This window comes from Euleptes europaea, chromosome 15 (assembly GCF_029931775.1).
Source record: "Euleptes europaea isolate rEulEur1 chromosome 15, rEulEur1.hap1, whole genome shotgun sequence".
In the NCBI taxonomy this organism is placed as follows: Eukaryota; Metazoa; Chordata; class Lepidosauria; order Squamata; family Sphaerodactylidae; genus Euleptes; species Euleptes europaea.
In genome coordinates this window covers 51415375-51438523 of record NC_079326.1, presented here as the reverse complement: position 1 = coordinate 51438523, position 23149 = coordinate 51415375, and the positions used below count along the sequence as shown (strand labels likewise).

At 46.8% G+C, this 23149-nt stretch overlaps 1 protein-coding gene across 1 annotated transcript in view; it reads right to left on the bottom strand.

Moving 5' to 3' along the window:
- HYCC2 (hyccin PI4KA lipid kinase complex subunit 2) overlaps window positions 1-23149 on the bottom strand; it is a 62598-nt gene that overhangs the window by 19768 nt on the left and 19681 nt on the right. The window contains exons 2-4 of the mRNA XM_056861369.1: window positions 16463-16557; window positions 709-787; window positions 39-140 (exon numbers count right to left, since the gene is read on the bottom strand). Coding sequence (XP_056717347.1) covers window positions 39-140; window positions 709-759 — 153 coding nt within the window. The 5' untranslated portion in view covers window positions 760-787; window positions 16463-16557. The remainder of the gene's footprint in view (window positions 1-38; window positions 141-708; window positions 788-16462; window positions 16558-23149) is intronic.

The window sequence follows — 23149 nt, the reverse complement described above, 5'->3', positions numbered from 1 at the left end:
TCAGAGTTGCTCTGTAAAGCGGAGTGGTGATTTCATACCTCATTATTTGGGTCCTGAATGACCTTATAAAGAGCAGGCACCAATGTTTTTTTCCGGTGAACTGTGGCTGCATAATTGGAGATCTGTGTTTCAGGTAACGCCTAGATGAAGCAACAGCGCAGTGTTAATTATGGACATCTTACCTCTCGGCACAGAATCATAGAGTTGGAAGGGACCACAAGGGTCATCTAGTCCAACCTCCTGCACAATGTAGGAAATTCACAACTACCTTCCCCTCCACATCCCAAGTTACCTCTACTTAGGGTTGCCAACCTCCAGGTAATAGCTGGAGATCTCCTGCTATTACAACTGATCTCCAGCCGATAGAGATCAGCTCACCTGGAGAAAATGGCCGCTTTGGCAATTGGACTCTATGGCATTGAAGTCTTTCCCCTCCCCAAACCTCGCCCTCCTCAGGCTCCACCCCAAAAACCTCCCACTGGTGGCAAAGAGGGACCTGGCAACCCTACCCCATACGATGGCAAAAAAACCCCTCCTGGATCCCTGACAGAACACCACAAGTGAATTCACTGTCCCGCAACCCAGGAAGGGTGATCCAAAACAAAGCTCTTCTGTATGTTCTATGCTACTGAGAAGAGTAGCAGTATAAAATTCCCCACTATCCAGAAGCCACACAGGGAAGCCACAAACGTTTTTCTGCTTTCTCACCTTGAATTCTGACAGCCATTCTTCTACCACACCGCGTTCTGATCCAAGCATTTTCTTACAACTTCTACTCTTTTTTCACCTTTGAAAAGAAAAATAGTGACTGAGCAACGAAGCACACTGAGCCAAGATACAAGGAACAAATCGCTCCCACGTCTGATAAAATTATACCCTCTGGCAACCCAAAGGCTATTTTTTTTTAATTCAGCCTATTCCTGTTTAAAGGAAGCTCTGTGCTTCTTACTGCAGTTAGTATACTCAAAGGGTGAAAAGGAGCAGAGATGTATCCACTAATATAAGGCAAAACGTTACTAACCATGCTCGTTCTCTTACCAAATATAGTACAAAGAATAGACAGCTAGAACAAGCAAAAATACATCATGGAACAAAACCACATGACATCCTCTAATGATAAAAGCTGGCCATAGAACAAAGGAAAATAGTTTTGCAAAGTTCTCTTGAGGTCATACCAGCATTGTATCTATTTCCTCTATTTGTTGCTACGAAGCAGTGAAACTTCTATTTCGAGGATCCTTTTAATCCACTACCACCCACCAAGGACGTTATAACTGAATGCCCTCCAAACCACCAGCACAACCAACATAAGGGTGTAAAAACAGCACTCCAGGCGAAGCAACTTATTCATGTAAGTGGTATTTAGGGCACTTTCACACAGCCCAAATAATGCACTTTCAATCCACTTTCAGTGCACCTTAACGATTGTTTGCAAGTGGATTTTGCCAGTTCACACAGTAAAATACACCTTCAAAGTGGATTGAAAGTGGATTGAAAGTACATTATTTGGGCTGTATGAAAGTGCCCCTAATGATATATGCCCATGAGGCACAAACCAAGGCATACATTCAACGAGACCTTTGCGCTTGAGGGCCTTTAGGCAACTCTTTAATGGTAGGTTTGGGGCCTATTTGCTGTTTGCCACTTTAGGAGCCTGGGGAACAAATCTGGAATTTTATCCTTGGGGAGGGATAAACAATAAATAATGGAGGACTGGAGAATGCTGTTGTAAGCCGCTATGGGTTCCCTCTGAGGAGAAAAATGGGTGTAAACTTCTAAAATAAATAGTACTTCGTTAGCTCTGCGCATTACAAGTAGAGAGAAGGGGCTGCGAAGAATCTCAAGCGCCTCCAAAAGTTCTGAAATCCCCCCAAACTGAGGGGATAGAGAGCAAGTCTGAACTTATACGCTGGGAAGGGGAATTCATATAGAAAGCTAGCAACTATTCCAAGCAATAAAGCAGGGGGGTCAAACATAAAGGCCCAAGGGCTAGATCCGGCCCCTTGAGAGCTGTTATCTGGCCCGCGAGTAGGGTTGCCAATCTCCAGGTACTAGCTGGAGCTCTCCTGCTATTACAACTGATCTCCAGCAGATAGAGATCAATTCACCTGGAGAAAATGGCCGCCTTGGCAATTGGACTCTATGGCATTGAAGTCCCTCTCCAAACCCTGCCCTCCTCAAGCTCCGCCCCAAAAGCCTCCTGCCGGTGGCAAAGAGGGACCTGGCAACCCTACCCACGAGCCAGCTGAGGCAGCCACCCCACAAACACACACACTCTCTCTCTCTCTCGATCTGGGCTGGCGAGGCATGGCTCGGCCTGACCAAGGGATATTTATGTCATATCCGGCCCTCATAACAATTGAGTTCGACACCCCTGCAATAAAGCTTTCGGTTTCAAATACAAGCATTCAGTTGCTGCTAAGGTATTTTAGTTCAGATAAAGAATCAGTTAGCAACTACTCGTTTTAAAGTCCAGTGTCCTTCCCCACCCCCACCTTAATGGTGCTGCATCATCATTATTTAGAATTAACTTTGACACCTTGGGGGTTTTTGCTTGGCCAAGCTAGGAAGGCATCCTTATTGAAGTAACGTAAGCTCCTGTTGTTCCAGGTTCCACACATTTTCTAGGACAAGGGCCCCCCAACCTTTTGGAGCTTGCAGGCCCCTTGGGAATTCTGACACAGGGCAATGGGCACCACAACAAAATGGCTGGCGCATAAGGGGAAGCAAACCACAAAATACCAGGGAGCGAGGTTGTGTTTGTTAAGCGCCATCAAGTAGTTTCCGACTCATGGCGACCCTATGAATCAAAGTCCTCCAAAACGTCCCATCTTTGACAGCCTTGCTCAGATCTTGCAAACTGAGGGCTGTGGCTTCCTTTATGGAGTCAAATCCATCTCTTGTTGGGTCTTCCTCTTTTCCTGCTCCCCTCTACTTTTCCTAGCATGACTGTCTTTTCCAGTGACTCTTGTCTTGAGGTTATGTATGCCAGTAGTAACTCTTGCAACATTTCAGGCAGAAGCTCTATTTAACAGGATGCCTTTTATTCTGTACGACACATCAGCTTTCCAGTCGCCAGTCAAAAGCCCTGCTGGGCAAAAGCTCCCCTTGCCCAGCATCTAAAACCATCTGGCAAGGTACCAGGAGAGATGCCAGTGGGTACCCTTGTTCTAGCAAGATCCATCTCTCAGAGCCTGTAAGAATCCATGTTCAAACTGAACTGAAAACTGAGTTGAAAAGCTGGCTGGATCCAACCCGATGTGCTTGTTCTTTGCATAAGATTTGCATAGGTGCATGGTACTCAATTGTTTGTTTGTAAATATTGTTAAGGCAATTCCTTTGAAGCTTTTAAAAACATTTTGCAAGAAGTCCTCAAATAAGTTTTGCAACTAACTGGCAGAGCCAAATCCAAAATATTCCAGAGTCATAAAATCAGTCCCTCAGGCTCACCAATTTGGTTTAAGGTTATTTCTGTACAAATTGCCCCCTCCCGACCCACAACTGCTATTAATTGTTATTACGAAAATTAAATTTTTCAGTGTGTGCATGTTGTGATCCCTCACCAATGCAAAGTGTTGGTCGGCCTCTTGAAAGTCTGAAATATTAAAACAGTTGAAAGAATTATGCCGTGGGGAGGGGGCAGATCCCACGCTAAATAACTAAGGAAAGAAAGGCTCTGAGGCCAGCACGACTATTGTGCTCGAGGTTGTAATTCATTACAAAATATGTCGAGCTTCCCTTTTTAAAAGCAGAGGGTCATGGACTGTTGAGAATACTGGTTTCTTCTCCTTTCTCTTCACAGGTCCAGAGATCACAAGATATGACTTTTCACTGATCCTGCTGAGGAATAATGCTGTTGTTTCTTCACTGGGTAACTAATATCCTTCTCATGGTAAGGAAAGCACACATCTACTCCATGTTTTCCAGACAAGCAGACGATGGGCAGAGGGAGAGCTGGTTAGCCTTGGTGGAGCAGTTAAGAGCCTAATTTGGGGGGAGGGTCACAAAGCTCTAGGATTCACCCAAAACTCTATGGTGACCACAGAGTTTCAGGTAGATCATAGAGCCGTGTTGGCGAACCTATGGCACGGGTGCCACTTCCGGCACGCGTAGCCCTTTCTGCCGGCACGCACGGTTCCTCCAAGCCGCTGGCCTTTCCGGCTCTGCCCCACCCCGGATGGGGGAGGCTGTAGCCCAGGGGTGGGGAACCTCCGACATGATTGCCGGTGGCCCCCGGACTCTCCCACAGAAGCTGCCGCCATTGCCGCCGCTGGAGCGTGCGCGGCCAGCCAGGCGGGTGGGAGAGCGGGGAACAGAAGCTGAGCGCTCACACTCGGCATGGCCGGCGGCTTCTCCGGCGCCCTCTGGGCCTCTGCGGGCGGAGGGGCATGGCTGGTCGGTGGGTGCGAAGGAGGCGCCCTCTGCCCCACCCTGCTCGCCTCTCACAAGCCTACCGCCGCACCCCACCGAGTGGCAAATCCAAGGCAAAACCTCCCATGTGTCAGCCCTTGGCCCACAGAACCAGAAATCACCACAAAGTCGTATAGAGTCCAAACAGGTGGATTTTACTGATCAAATAGGCATACAGTGCAAACGAATAAAATGACAGCTATGAAAGGCTCACTAGCTGGGAGATATTATAAGGCAGGAAAGGCGGGAGATTACACGCAGGAATACAGTTTCCCAGGAGCTGAGTTCCCAGGCTTAGGCTTAGGCATGCGACCTTGGGGGGCAGACAATACAGCACAGAGACAGAAGCAATAACGAAACCGAGATAGCAGCCTGACATTCTGCTCCCCTTAAGGCCCCCTCCCAGTTCGCAAGGGGGCTGGCCTGTTCGGGTAAGCAATGTGAAAGGCGTCAATGAGGTCGGGGGCGGAGACATCCCGTGCGCGCACCCATTCGTCATAGGCAGGGGGGAAATGTTTCCAACGAACTAGATACTGGAGAGTACCATGGTGAATACGGGAGTCAAGGATCTTGGAGACTTCGAAGTGTTCTTCCCCCCCCACCATGATGGGTTGCGCAGGCGGTGGGTCCGGATGCCACCGTGGAGAAGCAACATGGGGTTTGAGGAGGCTTATGTGGAAAACAGGATGCACACGCCTCAAAGATTTGGGGAGAGCCAGTTCCACTGTGACAGGGTTTATGACCCGAGTAATGGGGAAAGGGCCAATGAATTTGGCGCTGAGTTTATGGCACGGTTGGGTGGACCGGAGGTTTTTGGTGGAAAGGTAAACCAAAGCACCCACTTGCAGATCACCCCCGGGGGAGCGATGTTTGTCAGCTTGCGCTTTGTATTTACGTTTGGCCCGGTCGAGGTTGCTAACGAGCCAGGGCCAAGTGGTACGGAGGGCGTGTGCCCAGGAGGCAATGTCGGGGTTCCCCTCCCCCTCTACATCATCTGTAGGAACGATGGGACTGAAATCTTGTCCATACACAGCAAAAAACGGGCTAAAACCTGTGGATTGATGCATGGCATTATTGTAGGCATATTCTGCTAAAGGTAGCAGTTCCACCCAGTTATCCTGGTGGTAGTTAACATAACAACGCAAATAACATTCGAGTACAGCATTGACACGTTCAGTTTGACCATCAGTTTGAGGATGGTATGCACTAGACAATCCCTGTTCCACCCCCACCAACTTGAGGAAAGCTTTCCAAAACTTAGAAACGAAACCACTTCCGCGGTCACAAATTATTTTACGTGGAAACGAATGTAAACGAAATATATGCGTCACGAAGAGGCGGGCTAGTTTCTGAGCAGAGGGGATCCCTGCACATGGAATCAAATGTATTTGCTTAGAAAACAAATCAGTAACAACCCACAACACAGTTTTACCCCCACTGAGAGGGAGATCAGTCATGAAGTCCATAGCGATCACTTCCCAAGGTTTGCTGGGCGTTTCAAGAGGTTGTAGCAGTCCCGGGGGTTTGCCCTGCGATCGTTTCGCAGCGGCACAAACGGGACAGCTGCGGATGAAGGAGTCAATGTCGGAACGCATTCCCCCCCACCAGAACTGTCTGCGCAATAAGTGAAGGGTCTTCAGAAACCCAAAGTGCCCAGCTGTTTTGGCTCCATGAGCTAAATGTAAAACGTCCTTCCGGAGAGCTTTGGGTACATACAATTTTGAGTCTTTGTACCAGGACCCCCCTTGTTCCAAAACACCAGGAGGTAGGGTATGAGCGGAACGTTCTAAAAGGCACTGGTCCCGAAGGACAGTTAAAAAGGATTCGGAGAGGGGGAGTTTGGAGGGAGCCCCCCCGTCGGTTCTGGAGATCTGAGAAATAGTTATAGGGCTAGTGCTTACGTGTGGCGGCGCGCAGACTGCAGGCGGCTGAGCGGTCGGAGGGGTAGGAGGGGCGGGAACTCCGGTCTGTTGCGGTGGCGGCTGGGCAGCCGGTTGGGCTGGCGGAGCTTGCGAGGTGTGTTGATGCTGGGATCGGGTTTGCACAGCCAGCATAGGTAGGGCCCCACGTTGCATAGGGGTAAACAGAGAGTTGGTGGGTCTTTCGAGTTTTACCGGATATTGTGGTAAACGGGAGAGGGCATCCGCGAGAACGTTCTGCTTCCCAGGGACGTGCTTCAGGGTGAAACGGAACTGAGCAAAGAACTCCGCCCACCGTTGTTGTTTCGCCGATAGCTTATGGGACCCCGTGAGGGCAGCTAGATTTTTGTGATCGGTCCAAACTTCAAAGGGTATTTTAGACCCTTCCAAGAATTGCCGCCATAAAGTCAGTGCATGATGAACTGCAGAGGCCTCTTTCTCCCAGATGGGCCAGTTTAATTGAGCGTGCGCAAATTTTTTTGAAAAGTAAGCGCAAGGGTGAAGAAGACCGTCCGGTCCTTGCTGGAGGAGAGCCCCTCCCATGGCTACATCGGAAGCATCGACTTGCACAATGAACATCTGATTTGGATCTGGGTGCCGTAGCACCGGCTCCGAAGTGAAGAGGCGTTTGAGGGCCAGAAAGGCGGCTTGGCATTGCTCAGTCCATAGGATCTTTGCGGAGGGTAAGGCAGCCGAGCTTACTTTTCCTTTAGTTTTCAGCAGGTCCGTAATGGGTAGAGCCACTTGGGCGAAGTTAGGGATGAATCCCCGATAGAAGTTTGCAAATCCCAGAAATTGCTGTACTTGCTTACGGTTGATGGGGGGAGTCCAATCGAGGACGGCTTGGACTTTGGCGGGGTCCATGCGAAGACCTTGGTGGGAGATGATGTATCCCAAAAACGTGAGTTTGCTTTGGTGAAATTCACACTTAGCTAGTTTAGCGAACAGTTGATGGTTACGCAGGCGTTGTAGAACTTCTCTGACCAGAGTCACATGCTCGTCCATAGTTTTCGAATAAATGAGAATGTCATCTAAGTAGACCACCACCCCACGATATAGAAGGTCATGTAGGATTTCATTGATGAGTTGCATGAAGACCCCCGGGGCCCCTTTTAATCCGAACGGCATTACAAGGAATTCATACATTCCGAAACAGCTAGAGAAGGCAGTGAGGTGTTCATCTCCTTCGCGGATACGGACTCGGTAGTAGGCTTCCACCAAGTCTAATTTAGAGAACACACGGCCTTCCTGTAATTGTCCCAAAATATCCGATATTAATGGGATAGGATAGGCGTTGGTCTGGGTAACCGCATTGAGCTTTCTGAAGTCAATGCACAGGCGAAGGTCGCCCTCTTTTTTCCGGACGAAAAACGCGGGGGCCGAGTTTGGGGCATTCGAAGGGCGAATGAACCCTCTGGCGAGGTTTTTGTCCAAAAAGTCCCGGAGGACAGTGCGCTCGGAAGCGCTCATAGGGTAAATCTTACTTTTGGTTAATGTGCAGTCCTTTACTACTTCAATCGCACAGTCTGAGGCCCGGTGGGGGGGTAAGGCATCACATTCCTTAAGGTCGAAGACATCTTCAAAGTCCCGGTATACAGCGGGTAGAGCCGGTGGTACTGGGGCAGTAGAGGTTAACGCTGGAACGGGCGGAAATGGCAGAGCAAAGTTTTGCCGATGCTGGTCGCAGGTGGGACTAGCGAAAGAAATAGTGTCTGTTTCCCAATCAATACTGGGACTATGTCCTTTAATCCAGTTAATTCCCAAGACCACTTCAAATCGGATAGGGGCTATAGTGAAGTCTATTTGTTCCCAGTGGGAACCAATTCCCATTGCCACCCCTATGGTGCGATGATCCACTGGACCCCCCTGGAATTGGCTCCCGTCCATTTGAGCAAATTGGACGGGGGCGGGTAAAGCCTCTGAGTCGGCTCTGAGGGCAGCAAACGTGGCTTCGCTTATGAGAGTGCGACAGCAACCGGAGTCAATTAGTGCTTTGACGGGGATTTGTGGACCTCCGTTAAGTTGTTGTAAAACTGCATCTACGTAGACGGTGGAGTCCACTTCTTTGATTTTGGTAGGAGCATTCGGTTTGATAGGAAGATCCTGAGAGGTCTGTGGAGATGCTCCATTCACCACAGACCGGAGCCGTTTTTTGACAAGTCGAGGGGAGATTCCAGGTTTAAGGCTGGAGAGATCCAAGGGTTTTCCTCATCCGAAGAGGGAAAGCTGTCCCCCAATGGGGCACTTGTAATCCGAGACCCGGCGGGGTCGTTGGAAGCAGGCAGGGAGGCTGGGTCCCCGGCATGGAGTGCAGAGGGTGTGGGCCTTCCCGGAGCTGCGCTGCGGGTGGCCGCGGTGCCTCTGCGTGGTGGACGACCTCGGGCGCGGGTTGTCGTGCTGGGACGAAATAATTCCTGGCGGCGTGGGCACACGGCTGCAAAGTGGCCCATTTCTCCGCATGTAAGACAGGCACCCCTCTGAAATCGGACTTCACGTTCCTGGAGCGGACGTGGGGGATTTCGTGGGACGAGCAGTGGTGCCTTGGGTTGAGGCTTTTGGGTGCCCTTCTCCTTGTGCTTTTGACGGACGAGAGAAATAAAGCGGCGGCGGCTTTCCACTTCCTCGGCTAATAGGATCCAGCCTTCGAGGGTATCGGGATCGCCCCGCATGTAAGACCAGTTCAGAATGTCAGGATGCAAGGCTTCCCTGAAATGATGGATTAGGGTGGTCTCGGGCCAACCTACAATTTTACTTGCCAGTCGCTGAAATTCATCGGCAAATTCCCGAACTGTAGCAGAGCCTTGTTTTAATTGTAACAGTTCCGTTTTGGCTCTTTCTCCCAGGAAGGGGTCCTCAAACCTCCTTCTCAGGGCAGTCATGAAGTTGTTGAGGGAACGAATCGCACGAGAGCGGGTGTCAAACTGGAGGACCATCCAGTCAGCCGCTTTGCCTGTCAGGAGGGAAGCTACGTACCGCACCCGGCTATCTTCCGTGGGGAAAAGTTGACCTTGTTCTCGCATATAACTGTCCACTTGATGCAAGAAACAAGGCAAAGTCTCAAGAGATCCGTCATACGTAGTCCTCAATTTGAGTTGCTTCCAAGGACCGGGCGCGGGCTGACCCGGTTGCACGGGTGGTCCGGGCGGAGGAGCAACAGGAGCTCCAGGAGGCAAGGGTGGAGCAGGCACATTAGCAGGTGGTTGCACGGGTGGTCGGAGCGGAGGAGCAACAGGAGCTCCAGGAGGTAAGGGTGGAGCAGGCACATTAGCGGGTGGTTGTACGGGTACCGCCTGACCCGGTATCGGAACGGGCTGTCTCTGAGCTATCAGGGTTTGTTGTAATTGCCTGTTCTCGTGAAGCATAAGTTCCATTACTTCTTGGAGTTGATCCACACGGTCGGAGAGCTCCCGATTCTGGGCTCGTAAAAGATGAACCTCCTCACTTGGGCCCCCAGTAAGATGAGGCTTACTGGTTCGGAAGCTCGTGGCCCATTGAGAGCTATCCCCATATAAATCCTCGTCTTCAGACTCATCTGAGTCTCGACGTCGGTCAGCCAAACGGCGTGCGCGTTGGGTCGTACGCGACGGGACAAACGCCGGGGAAAAGGTGAGACCTGATAGTCCCAGTACATAGTCCTTGGGGCGCGTGTCCACGTTCGCCTGATTCCTTGCTGCAGCCGCCCTGGCTGCTTCCGCCGCCTCTCTCTCTCTTGCGACCCTAGCCGCTTCGGCGGCTTGCTGATCAGCAAGAACTTTGGCGTTCTCAAGTCTTAGGGCAGCCTCTGCCGTAATGCGCGGCAAAAGTTCTGTCTCGAGGAGCAAGAGTATGGGGTCAGGTTCCCCGCCCAGCAGAGGTTGTACTCGAACCGCTAGTGCGGATGCCTCGGCTCCGAACGTCGGGGTCAAAACTTGAGCCAAGGTGGCTACCGGGGTGTCCTTTGTACATTCCACAAGGAGAAGAGCGGTGCTAATAGCGACTCGCTTGGCCTCAGCCTGGCAGCTGGCCGCATCCGGGATCAGGGAAAAACCCTCCGGTGGGGCTCCCGCCATGGTAGAAAGAGTTTGTCGAGAAATAAGATTATCCAGAAGTCCAGTTAATATTTGTAAATCCTCAGTCGCCAATCGGGCATCGTCCAGTAATTGATCCAAGTCCTGAAGATCTAAACGAGCATCAGTATCCTCCGATGTTAACATCCAGAGACGTCCTGTAAGAGATTGCCACTGCGCGTGTACCAGTCCCCTCAAGCGGCAAACCTCTCGGTTCGTCCGGAAAAGTTCAGCAATTAAGTCCTGTAACAGAGTGGGGTCCTCTGAGAAGGGCTCCAGGGTAGTAGATCACCTGGAGAGCTGCACAGCTCCCATCCAAGTGGCAGGCGAACCCCCCTGGGCTCCAGCCTGGCTAGGAGAACGGTGAAGATGTGAGATAGCTGTCATAATGTCAGCCCTTGGCCCACAGAACCAGAAATCACCACAAAGTCGTATAGAGTCCAAACAGGTGGATTTTACTGATCAAATAGGCATACAGTGCAAACGAATAAAATGACAGCTATGAAAGGCTCACTAGCTGGGAGATATTATAAGGCAGGAAAGGCGGGAGATTACACGCAGGAATACAGTTTCCCAGGAGCTGAGTTCCCAGGCTTAGGCTTAGGCATGCGACCTTGGGGGGCAGACAATACAGCACAGAGACAGAAGCAATAACGAAACCGAGATAGCAGCCTGACACCATGCAGAAATGGCCTCTTTCTTTTTCTGTCTCCCTCTGTCCTTTTCTTTCTCTCCCTTGCTCCATTTCTTTCTCCCTTTCTCTCTCTTTTTCTTTCTTTCTCTCCCTCCCTTCCTTCCCTTTCCCCCTCCCTTCCCTTCTTTCCTTCCTTCTTTCCCTCCAGCAGCTTCTCCGGCACCCTCTGGGTCTGTGCGGGCGGAGGGGCGTGCAGTCCTATTCCACCTTTGAAGTGCCCACAAGCTATCCTCCAAACACCTTTCCATTTGTCTTGATATGTAGAGAGAAAACACTAAGGAACTAGTTGCCAATCTCCAGGTACTAGCTGGAGATCTGCTATTACAGGTGATCTCCAACCAATAGAGATCAGTTCCCCTGGAAAAAATTGCCACTTTGGCTATTGGACTCTATGGCACTGAAGTCCTTCCCCAAACCCCGCCCTCCTCAGGCGCCACCCCAAAAACCTCCCACTCATGGTGAAGAGGAACTTGGCAACCCTAGCCTCTCCCTCTGGGCCCCCTCTGGGGGTGGTATTCAGGTTAAATTGCCGCACTGGCACTCGGCGATAAATAAGTGGGTTTTTGGTTGCATTTTGGGCACTCGGTCTCTAAAAGGTTCGCCATCACTGTCATAGAGCATCACACCAACACGGTGATATCACTATTGAGTTCACACTAGAAGTTATGTCGGTGACAATGTGATGCTGTTCATCGTGACTCCACCCCCCACCCCACCCCCTGCGTCTCCTGGGGGTTGCCAGCACTGGAGTGGCAACCCTATTTCCAGAGGATGTTTAACAACATCTGGAAGAAGAAGAAGAGTTGGTTTTTATATGCCGACTTTCTCTACCATTTAAGGGAGACTCAAACCGGCTTATAATCACCTTCCCTTCCCCTCCCCACAACAGACACCCTGTGAGGTAGGTGAAGCTGAGAGAATGAGACTTGACCAAGGTCACCCAGCTGGCTTCGTGTGTAGGAGTGGGGAAATAAATACAGTTCACCAGATTAGCCTCCGCAGCTCATGTGGAGGAGTGGAGAATCAAACCCGGTTCTCCAGATCAAAGTCCACTGCTCCAAACCACCACTCTTAACCACTACACCAAGCTGGCTCTCTGTAAACATCTGTATTTGCAATGCAGGCTCATGAAGAGAGTGGAGCAGGCAAAGGAAGAGATGGGGAGGGGGGAGAGAAAGTTTAACTTGGAAAGCAGCCTCTGGAGCTGAACAATGCTAGGATCATCAGGGGTCGGTACACAACTGTTGCCAAGGAGTAACCTACTAGTCTTCAAAGTCCCTCAAATTCCTGGTTTATATTTTTGGCGCAACAGACTAACAGATTTCCTTCTTATATTAATGTATTAATCGCAAAGCAGCATTGTTGGTAAATAATTTAAAGCTGCTTACTCTTAATCCCCTTTTGCCTCTCCAACACACTTTCGTTTATGGCTCACTGCAAAGAAAGAGCAGTGTAGCTATTATCCCAAAACATAAAATGATACCCCTCTTTTAGCAGCAGAAGCTGGTATAGAACAAATGTCAGAGTCTGCTGTTGCTGCTCACACAGTTGTTGGGCAAGCATACACACCACCTCTCCAGCGCATGGTCAAAACCTCTAAATTTGCTTCCCAGAGACACTCCCTTTGAACAAGAAACACTTTTAAAAATGTATTTTGGGCAATCTAAAAGGGCAAGTATGTCAGTTATGCCAATGCTAACGTTAGCATCATGAACCATTTTAACCTGGGCGCATTATTTCACACAGGAAAACTTCCATTAACGTCTAGGTTCTCTTCAGCCATTTTTACTTCCAAAGAAAATGACCTACAAATCTGAGACAGTCAAGAAATGGTAATTTATTGTGATTTTCTGTGTGTGTGCTACAGAAGACTGATGCTTCCTCTGTTCTTAAAAAGGCCATGTTTCAGCAACAGTATTTGAATATACATTTGAGAGTTTATTTACTTCACCTTAAAGCATTGTTCCTTTTTTCTTTTGGGAAAAAAATACAATTATCACGAACTGCAAAGGACTACTTTAAATAACCTTGATAGGCAGGATATTGAAACAGTGCCACTTTCAAGACAATTCGTTCAGCTAGCGGCTTGTCAAGAGATCAGGGAGGCCTCCCGGAAGAGGCATTAAAAGTTCTTGCAAACTTTCTTGGTGCCTCACCAGTAGGGTTGCCAAGTGCCAGGGGGTGGCGGGCAAACCCCCGCCAATCCACCTGGCTGCCCACTGACCAGGTGAGGGTCGGCGGGCAATCCATGCAACCTGCGACTCGTCACTTCCGGTTCACATCCGGAAGTGCTGCATTGCAAAGGGCCGAAACCTCCCGGCGAAAAAGAAGAGGGACCTGGTAAGCCTACTCACCAGACCTATGTTTGTGATTGTTTTACATTGCAATAAGACACAGTAGAACATCAAGGCCTTCTTCTGTTGTTATAAATCTTGGGAGATAACAAGGAAATCTTATTTTTAACTTTTTGATTTTTCCACCTGACTTCCTCTGGGTAAAAATACATGTACTGTGTGTCAAGAAACTGAGTCCCTTAATGCAGTTTCTTGTTTGAAAGAACACTGGTTCAAGCTTCGGCCTATAAAAGTTTGAACTGGAAAATAATTGTGCTGTTGCTTGGAATTTAGCAAGCTCTGACCTTTGGCAACCAAGATAAAATTCCAGGTGTTAAGAGGAGGCAGTTTCTATCCTGACTCCCTCTTAGGTCTCCGAGGTCGAGAATACCAGAGCCACATTCCATTTCATTAAGGCCGAGGTGGGGAACCTTTTTTCTGCCAAGGGCCGTTTGGATATTTATAACATCATTCGCGGGCCATACAAAATTATCAACTTAAAAATTAGCCTGCTATATTTGGTCAAACATTTAGCCAAGAGGCACGACCGGAGATGGCTCCAAGTGTCTGCCACATAGTTTCTCCACGGCCTGGATGGGAAAGGGTTAACACAGTTTCTTGGGCGGTCCTAGCAGCTCCATAGCTAACAACTCTTCTGCAAGGGGGGGGAAAAGGTTCCTTTTCTCGGCAAAACAAACTCACATCTGCCTTGAATAGAGGCTATTCCTGTCCGCGGGAGGGGGGCGGATCGCCAGTCTTAGATACTTCTGAGCTAGAGATCTGCCAGGACCCATGAAGGGCCAGACCAAATGATTTCGTGGGCCTTATACGGCCCCCGGGCCTGACGTTCCCCACCCCTGCATTAAGGGAACATTATGAGCCTCGTCACATGTGAGAAATAGGAGGGCTTAGCCGACAGATGTTGTTAGCCCCCCTGAGACCGGCCTGGGCAGGAATGAGGGCAGGTTATAAATTTAACTAAATAAAATAAAAAGATAAGCCCCACCACTTTATCACACTTTGACCCTCTGGGTCACCTGGCTAATAGTTAACTGAGATCATCAGCCACGGATCAGATTGGTCAGTGAGCTCAGGCCAACTCAGATCCTATGGCCATAAAAGATTAGCATTTTCAATTTGCTTTTGTTCTTGGGGCTATATTCATGGCTCCCTGATCCAACTTTGGACCTCTTGATTTCATGCTTGTTTATGGGTCAGACACCCCTGTCTGTCCATGCTGTCTCTGGAAAGAGTGGACTTTGACTGCTCGAGGATTTCAGCTGGAAGGGTAACATCTGGTAAACTGAACTAATGTGATTACTGTGTAGTTAGTCCTTTTGATCTAGCTTTAATTTTTTCACTGCTCTCTTTTTAGAAATATCCTTGCACAATTTTAATAAATCACTTTAATTATGTCTTGTGGTGCTTTGTCTTCAGGTGGCTTCAATCTAATTCCAACACCTAGGCCAATGTGGCTACACCTACCAGGTTAATTGCTTTGTGAAACTCATGCTAAGTGGTTTATCTTGCAGGGGTGACTTCCTTGACTTTAATCCCAAGTAGTTTGGAAGTTTGCCCGTTAGCTTCTGGCTGTTTGGGTAGTTAAAAGGGGCTGGTGGCAGCTACTAAGACTGAGGAGTGAGGACTCATACCAGAGGGTTTTGTAAGTTTGTGTTTTGCTGACCCACCCCAAGAGAATCTCTTGGATTAGGGTTCTTGACACTGGGGTCCCCTAGGTCCTGTGAGCTTTTCTTCTTTTTAGACCGATTCCACTTGGAATGACACTGAAATCACCATCAGCTGAGCGGCCCATATTTGTTTTGAATTTTGGTAGCTCACACATACATGTGCATCACTTAACCATTATGCCATCAAATTCGCTTACATGAGCCACAATACATTTAACACCACAGATAAAATTGCCACATTGAATTCAATTAGCTGTCTCCTCGTTGAAGACTTTCTATTCCTTGGCTCCATAATCAACCAAAAGGGAGACTGCAGCCAAGAAATCAGAAGGAGATTGAGATTGGGAAGGGCAGCCATGAAAGAGCTAGAAAAGATTCTGAAGTGTAAGGATGTGTCACTGGCCACCAAGATCAAGTTAATTCATGCCATCATATTCCTTATTACTATGTATGGGTGAGAAAGCTGGGCATTGAAGAAAGCTGATAGGAAGAAAGTAGATTCTTTTGAAATATGGTGTTGGAGGAGAGTGTTATAGATACTGTGGACGGCCAAAAAAACAAATCAGTGGATTATAGATCAAATCAAGCCTGAACTGACCCTAGAAGCTAAAATGACTAAACTGTGGCTATCGTATTTTGGTTACATTATGAGAAGAAAAGAGTCACTGGAGAAGACAAACATGATAGGAAAAGTTGAGAGCAGCAGGAAAAGAGGAAGACCCCACAAGAGATGGATTGACTCAATAAAGGAAGCCACAGCCCTCAATTTGCAAGATCTGAGCAAGGCTGTCAAAGACAGGACATTTTGGAGGACACTGATTAATAGGGTCGCCATGAGTCAGAAGCGACTTGACGGCACTTAACCCACACAGCTGTCTCCTATGCTTCTTTTTCCACTGCTGGAAGAGTAGTTCTGCTGGCAGAAGGGGGGCTTCTTTTGATTCTCATCCCTTCCTGCTACAAAATCTCATACTGCAGTCACTGCTTTTTATGGGGATCCCCTGAACCTTGCGGGGGGGGGGGTACAGCATTTTGGGGTGTGGTGTGGGGGACTGCATTGGAGGAAGAAGCCTCATCCAATAAGCTGCATTCCATTTGCCCTTTACTGAATACACCCCAGTGCCTTTTAGTGGAGTGGAAGCCACACCCATTCAGCGACAAGTCAAAATACCCTACAGAAACTCCAGCTCTTGTTCACACATGCATGAACCAGCCCTTTGTGTACACAGAGACTCATCAGGAAAAAAAATGTTGGAGAGTCTCCATCATGTAAAACCACCAAAATAAAACTGTTGGGATACCAAAGACATTCATTGTCTAACTTGCAGACGCTGATGCAAAACATTCGAACATACACACTGTTCCACTCTACCTGTGTTAAGTCAGTTGTCTAACGGAGGTAGCGAAGGGATGCAGCCATTTTCCAATCTGGAATACATTTGTCAGTCCTTAAAATAGTTGCCAGCTCTGTCAATAAATGGGGGGGGGGGGAATCACAGTTTTTAAAAAGGTGAAAAGGCGAAAGGATTGAAACAAATTGGTTTGTTTTGGTTAGGAATCCTAGCCAAACCAACCTGTCGAGCCAATACCAAGACCTGGCAAGAAGACACTGACACAGACTCATTGTAAAATGGAAGAAAAATAGTCCTGGGAGCCTTAAAACATTAGCCCCCGATATGCCCACATACTCCCAAACATTTCCAGAATTTTTCAAGACCCATTTATATGTATCTCTAAAAATGCAAATACCCAAATATCTCCAAAAAAATCCAACAAACTATTTTTCAGGCATATTTTTTGGACTGGGAATATCCAAATGCACACACTTATTTCTTTGATCCAACAGTATATTACGTTTATTTTTCACCAACGCCATCGTTTCACTGAAATAGGAAACTGTCATTGCTAAATGCAAAAAAGAAATTTTCAAAGATCCTGTGTCCGTGGTGTTCAACAGCAGCTGAACTGCATGAGATTAACAACATCAGACAGATTGCTGGGAGGGATGAAACAAAATACATGGTGGACATATGGTGAGATTTAGCAGTGTGATCAAAGAATCTTTATGGAAATGATTGCAGTAACACATCTGTCTATTCAACCGAATTCGCAGCTTTCCATACTGAACATTATTTCAGATTAACTTAAGGATAAATTGCATACCTGACAACAGCCTGGAACAGCAGAATAAAGCAGGGGTGATGGGAAGTGCTGTCAAGTTGCAACCGACTTATGGAGACCCCATCGGATTTTTTAAGAAAAAGATCAACAAGAGGTGGGGTGCCATTGCCTGCCTCTGTGTAGCAACCCTGGTCTTCCTTGGTGGGCTCCCATCCAAGTACTAACCAGGACCAACCCTGCTTAACATCTGAGATCTGACAAGATCAGGCTAGCCTGGGCCATCCTGCCCCTTCTAAATATCGCCACAGACCTCAAGCAAAAGATTGATGGACAGACTATACAATCACAGTAGGCGAAAATCACTTTTGTCAGCGTAACCCAGTGTTGGAATGCTAGCAATGTTATCTTTTTGAAAACCAAAGAAATAATAGACCAAAGCATGCACACATTATAAGATGCAACCTGTAATTTAACAGTGCTGCTATTTTTTTTCAGTTAAAAAGTAAATGCCATTTGTACCTGGGAATAACAAGAACTTCTAGCAAAGCAGCAGAAATTACCGTCACCCACAAGACAGCTGTCTAGACTTTAGAGATGACAGTTTTTCCCATGCCGCAGGAGAACTATCTCACACTGCCACCCACCCCCACTGCTATCCAAAACAGCGACACGGCTGTGAGTAAAAGTAACTGAACATTATGCATAAGTTCTTGTAGGCTATCCGGGCTGTGTGACGGTGGTCTTGGTATTTTCTTTCCTGACGTTTCGCCAGCAGCTGTGGCAGGCATCTTCAGAGGAGTAACACTGAAGGACAGCGTCTCTCAGTGTCAAGTGTGTAGGAAGAGTAATATATAGTCAGAAGGGGGTTGGGTTTGAGCTGAGTCATTGTCCTGCAAAGTATTAAAGGTAACGTGCTAATCATTGTCCTGTAAGTATCAAGATAATGTGCTAATGAGGGTGTGGTATGTTAATGTGGAACCATTGTATCCTGAAGTGATCTGTTAACATGTGGAATCCAAAGCTATTCCGCATGGCTATTGTGGACTGTTGTCTTTGTTAGTCTGGAGGTTTTCACGACTCATTAGCACATTATCTTGATACTTACAGGACAATGATTAGCACATTACCTTTAATACTTTGCAGGACAATAACTCAGCTCAAACCCAACCCCCTTCTGACTATATAATACTCTTCCTACACACTTGACACTGAGAGACACTGTCCTTCAGTGTTACTCCTCTGAAGATGCCTGCCACAGCTGCTGGCGAAACGTCAGGAAAGAAAATACCAAGACCACGGTCACATAGCCCAGATAGCCTACAAGAACCGATGAACTCTGACTGTGAAAGCCTTCGACAATATTATGCATAAGATCCAGATTTCTTCAGTAAGGCACCGGAGCAACATAAGAACAGAAGCGCCCTGCTGAATCAGACCAGTGGTCCATCTAGTCCAGCATCCTGCCTCACACAGCGGCCCACCAGTTACTTATTGGGTGGTAATTCGCAGGATCAGATTTAGGCCCTTTTTTAATATATAGGGACTGCATACATCCAAGATGGAGGTATGATTCCTCAGTTATTAATTTGAGTAAAAACAGGAGCCAACAGCTTACTCCACTATTGTGAGTTAGCTTTCAAAAGAACAACTGGTATAAAGTCTGTTCCTGGTGCCTTACCTGGTCGCATTTGCTTAATTAAAAGAAAGACGGTCTCTGGTAAAACCGGAGGCCAGGGATCAGCATCAGGCGATTTACAAAATAAAATATACATACATTGTACTGCATGGCTTACATCATTACCACGTTCATCTCCTCTCCTTCTGTTTTCTCCCTACTGTTTAAATTGAAATTATAAACACCTCATGGTAACAAAAATTAAGTTACACAGTAAAGCACCACGTACATTAATGGTACTATATGAATAATCTTGTTAATCCAACCATTTGAGAACTATTAATGGCGTTGGACATGAGGTAGTAAAAACCAGAGGACCTTAAAGAAATGTAATCCACCTAAAGAGCCAGCATGGTGGACTCTGACCTGGAGAACTGGGTTTGATTCCTCTCTCTTCCACACGAGTGGCGGAGGCTAATCTGGTGAACTGGATTTGTTTCCCCACTCCTACACATGAAGCCAGCTGGTTGATTTATGGGCTAGTCACAGCTCTCTCAGCCCCACCTACTTCACAGGGTGTCTGCTGTGGGGAGGGAAAGGGAAAGTGACTGATTCTTCCTTAAGTGGTAGAGAAAGTCGGCATATAAAAACCAACTCTTCTTCTTTTCACAGAACTCTTGAGCGGCTGGCTTTAGATCGATAAATGATCACTCTACTGCACTATTACATCGGAGAAAGCCACAGCTAGCAGCAGATTTAAAAATAATCTCTCCCCCTTGCCCCACCACATACTCTCCATCTCATTACAGTTCTGCATTCAAAACAGGGCAAAAGGAAAGACCGCTCTGGCTTTCAGTATCCCACAGCAGAGGCCAGCACAACAGTTTGCAGTAGACAGTTAATACTTTCATCCTTCTTTCACAAATGTAGTATGATAGCAGCACACAACCATCTGCAATTCTATTCCACGTTTGCTTAGCCACCAAAAGCATGCAAAATGCAGTGGTGACTGATTCCAATGCAGAATCGCAAACAGGAAGAATCAGAGATCTATCTGCAGCAGAGTCAAAAAACGAAATGTGTTAACAGCCCCATCACAGCAAAATGTCTATCCAGATTAAAAGACATTATCTTAAAATGTGTCCATATTTAGTATAATAAATGCTTGACAGAATACAGCCCGCTGTTCTAAGGCATGTATATTTTAAAAAAACAAAGAGAAGCAGGATGCAGGTGTAGAAGGCAGAGCAATACACACAATCGCTCTAAAACCAGCTCACCGTGATCCACATATCGCGCTGAAGTACTCCATTCGAGAACATGTTTCCTTATCTTTTCGCATGCTCCCACCGGTTTCCCTAGAAACAACATCCTCCTACACTAAACCTGAAAAACTACCATTGGCAATTGTGTGGTAAAGCCAACCAACGTAGAATGAGACAGACTTCAAATCCATCTTTCGTCAGCTCCTACAAAATAGGATCAGCTCTTCCACAGCCAAGGCATTAACAGTGATTACATCACATAAATCGGAAAGTGACTTTGAAAACTTTATTTTCACATGTGCCTTCCGAGATTTATTCCTGTTTAATAAGACAAAAGCTCTCCCAACCCTTTTCAAAGCTAAAAGTTCATCCCTTCAGCTGCATTAGGAACCAAGGCCTACCAAGACAAATGGTTTAGAAATGTGGCCAAAATTTGGGCTGTATTTCTACCACCACCCCTCCTCCATACATTGCATACTCACATTTTGGGAGTGCATGTCCCACCAAAATCAACACACAACTCTTGCTTTCCTACATTAATCAGACAGAAGAAGAAGGTTGGTTTTTACATGCCGACTTTCTCTACCACTTAAGGGAGACTCAAGCCAGCTTACAATCACCTTCCTTTCCCCTCCCCACAATAGACACCCTGTGAGGTAGGTGGGGCTAAGAGAGCTCTTAATAGAACTGTGACTAGCCCAAGGTCACCCAGAAGGCTTTGTGTGGAGGAGTGGGGAAACCAACCTGGTTCTCCAGATTAGAGTCCACCGCTCCAAGCCATAGCTTTTAACCACAATACCTTGCTGGCTCTATATAGGCCACCTAGTTGCTCACAGCCCAGTCATCCCCCAAACTCAGTATTTTAAATTGCTCTTAGTCTCCATGTTTCCCTTCTTTTTCTTCTGCTATTCCTACATGTTAAATATTAAAACTCAAGTATTGTTCAAGCATAGTGCAAAGGTCCATTGCCCCAGGAACCTGGAGATGCATTTGTGAAAGAGAATCCCCCTGTAACCCCAGGTTTCCACTTTCCAGGTAATAGCTCATGACACAACACCCTATGGAGTAGCCACCAAGCTCCCCGGGGAAGACACAAACATGTGTAAATTTTCTTTTCTAAAGAGCAGAGTAATTTCAAAATGAGGGTAATTTCTTCAAGCATACGTTGAATAATCTAGCTTGGGTACAGCAGCAATATTTCGCGTTGGCAAAGAGGCAGGCACGAGTGCCCAAATAACTTTAACAAGCAGAACTGTGCCAAAGATGATTATTCAGTATATTAGTCAGAAGCTGAAGTCCAAAAAGGAACAGACAGCAGAGAAAAAGAATCTTGTAACACAAAGAGACCTTAATCTTAAAACACATTTACTGGAACGTAAATTCCTTTTATATCTTTTGGAACTTTTTAACAAGTGCATGTATTACATTTGAGGTATAATTAGGACCAAAAAAACATATTAGTCAACTGTCCTAGATAATGCTGAAAGGTCTAAAAACAAAAGAAACTTAGGAAGAACAGAGTCTCTATGATCAGACACCTCAACCAAATCCCTCTCTCCATTTCAGTTATATATGACAGGGCTTCAAATTATCCAACCAAAACCAAAAGAACTTTAAGCCAACACCAAATTCCCACCTTTAGTACAAATGTGAGCTATTATTTTACTTTGGTTTCCTCCCTTTGATGGGGGGAGAACCTGTAAAAGCAAAAAATAAAGCACAGAACTTTTGGTTTCTTATTTTGAGCAAGTACCAGCTACTGAAAACAGCATAAACAGAAAAACTTGCTAGCTATGCTGTCTATGCCTGTAGAATGCTGAATTAAATTGCTATTTTTCTTTAAAATTGCTCAAATGCTTTAATTGCAGTAGGAATCAAATCCAGCAAATGACAGCTACAAACAAGAGAAATTTAGTAAGAAACAAGAAGTGCTAAAAATTACTATTTCTCAATAACTTCAATCTCTCAAACTCCATCACTTAAGGGAAATCAATGCCTATTAAATCATGGCAGCCAGTCTCTCTCAGTAATGAAGTGCATCTAGCACTTGTGTATGGTTCAAAACTACTAACACAATTTCAGATGAAAAAGTACAGTAACTAAGTAACCTAAAACTGAAATTTAAGGTAAATGCAAAATAATTGCTGGTTCATATTTCTAAAATATACTGTGGTTCCTATTAGAACTACAAGGCAAGTGAACTGCTGGTAAATGAATCTAGGTTTTACGCAAGCCAGAGAGCAACTTTATAAGATTTCTCTCCTACCCCCCCCTCCCCAAAATAAACTGGCTTATACTACAGTGCCATAATGTAAAAAGGTAAAGTTCCCGTGTAAGAACCGGGTCATTCCTGACCCATGGGGTGATGTCACATCACGACGTTTACTAGGCAGACTTTGTTTATGGGGTGGTTTGCCAGTGCCTTCCCCAGTTATCTTCCCTGCTCCGCTTTCTTATCCAAATTCTAAAACCTGTTATTCATCCTTTTTGCCCTGAAGATCTTCCTTGAGTACCTTGCCCTCAATTATTAATCCCCAGCAAAATACGGAGCTTCTGAGTACCTCCCCCGCCCCCAACACTGCTTTGTAATTGGCTGTAGTGTGTTCTTTGAAATACGTCACCGGCCCTGCGGAGGGATTCTTGAATTTGTAATTAACCTGTGGTCATTTTACAGCCAAAGCAGAGATGAGTCCAGAAACCTCCCCCCCACCCAAACCAATTTGTTTCAGGCTAGCTCAGTGCACTCCAAACGGGAGGAAAAGGGTTTCATGCCTTTAAGAGGACATGGGGGGGATCTGCCCAGCTGTGTTCCCTCCTGATCTCAGGGATTCATTTTTAACTAAGCCATTGCAGCATTTTAACAAACAAAGCAGAGAATCTCACCCAGGAAAAAAGTCTGTTAATATTTTATTTGTCTAGCATATTCATTTTACCGGGGGGGGGGGGGAAATGAGTCTACAAATAGAAATGAAGACAAGAACAGCCCAGGGAAAGACACAGCATTCCCCCCCACCAAAAAAAATCAGGCAATTAAGTACCAAGACACCTGAATGGGGGG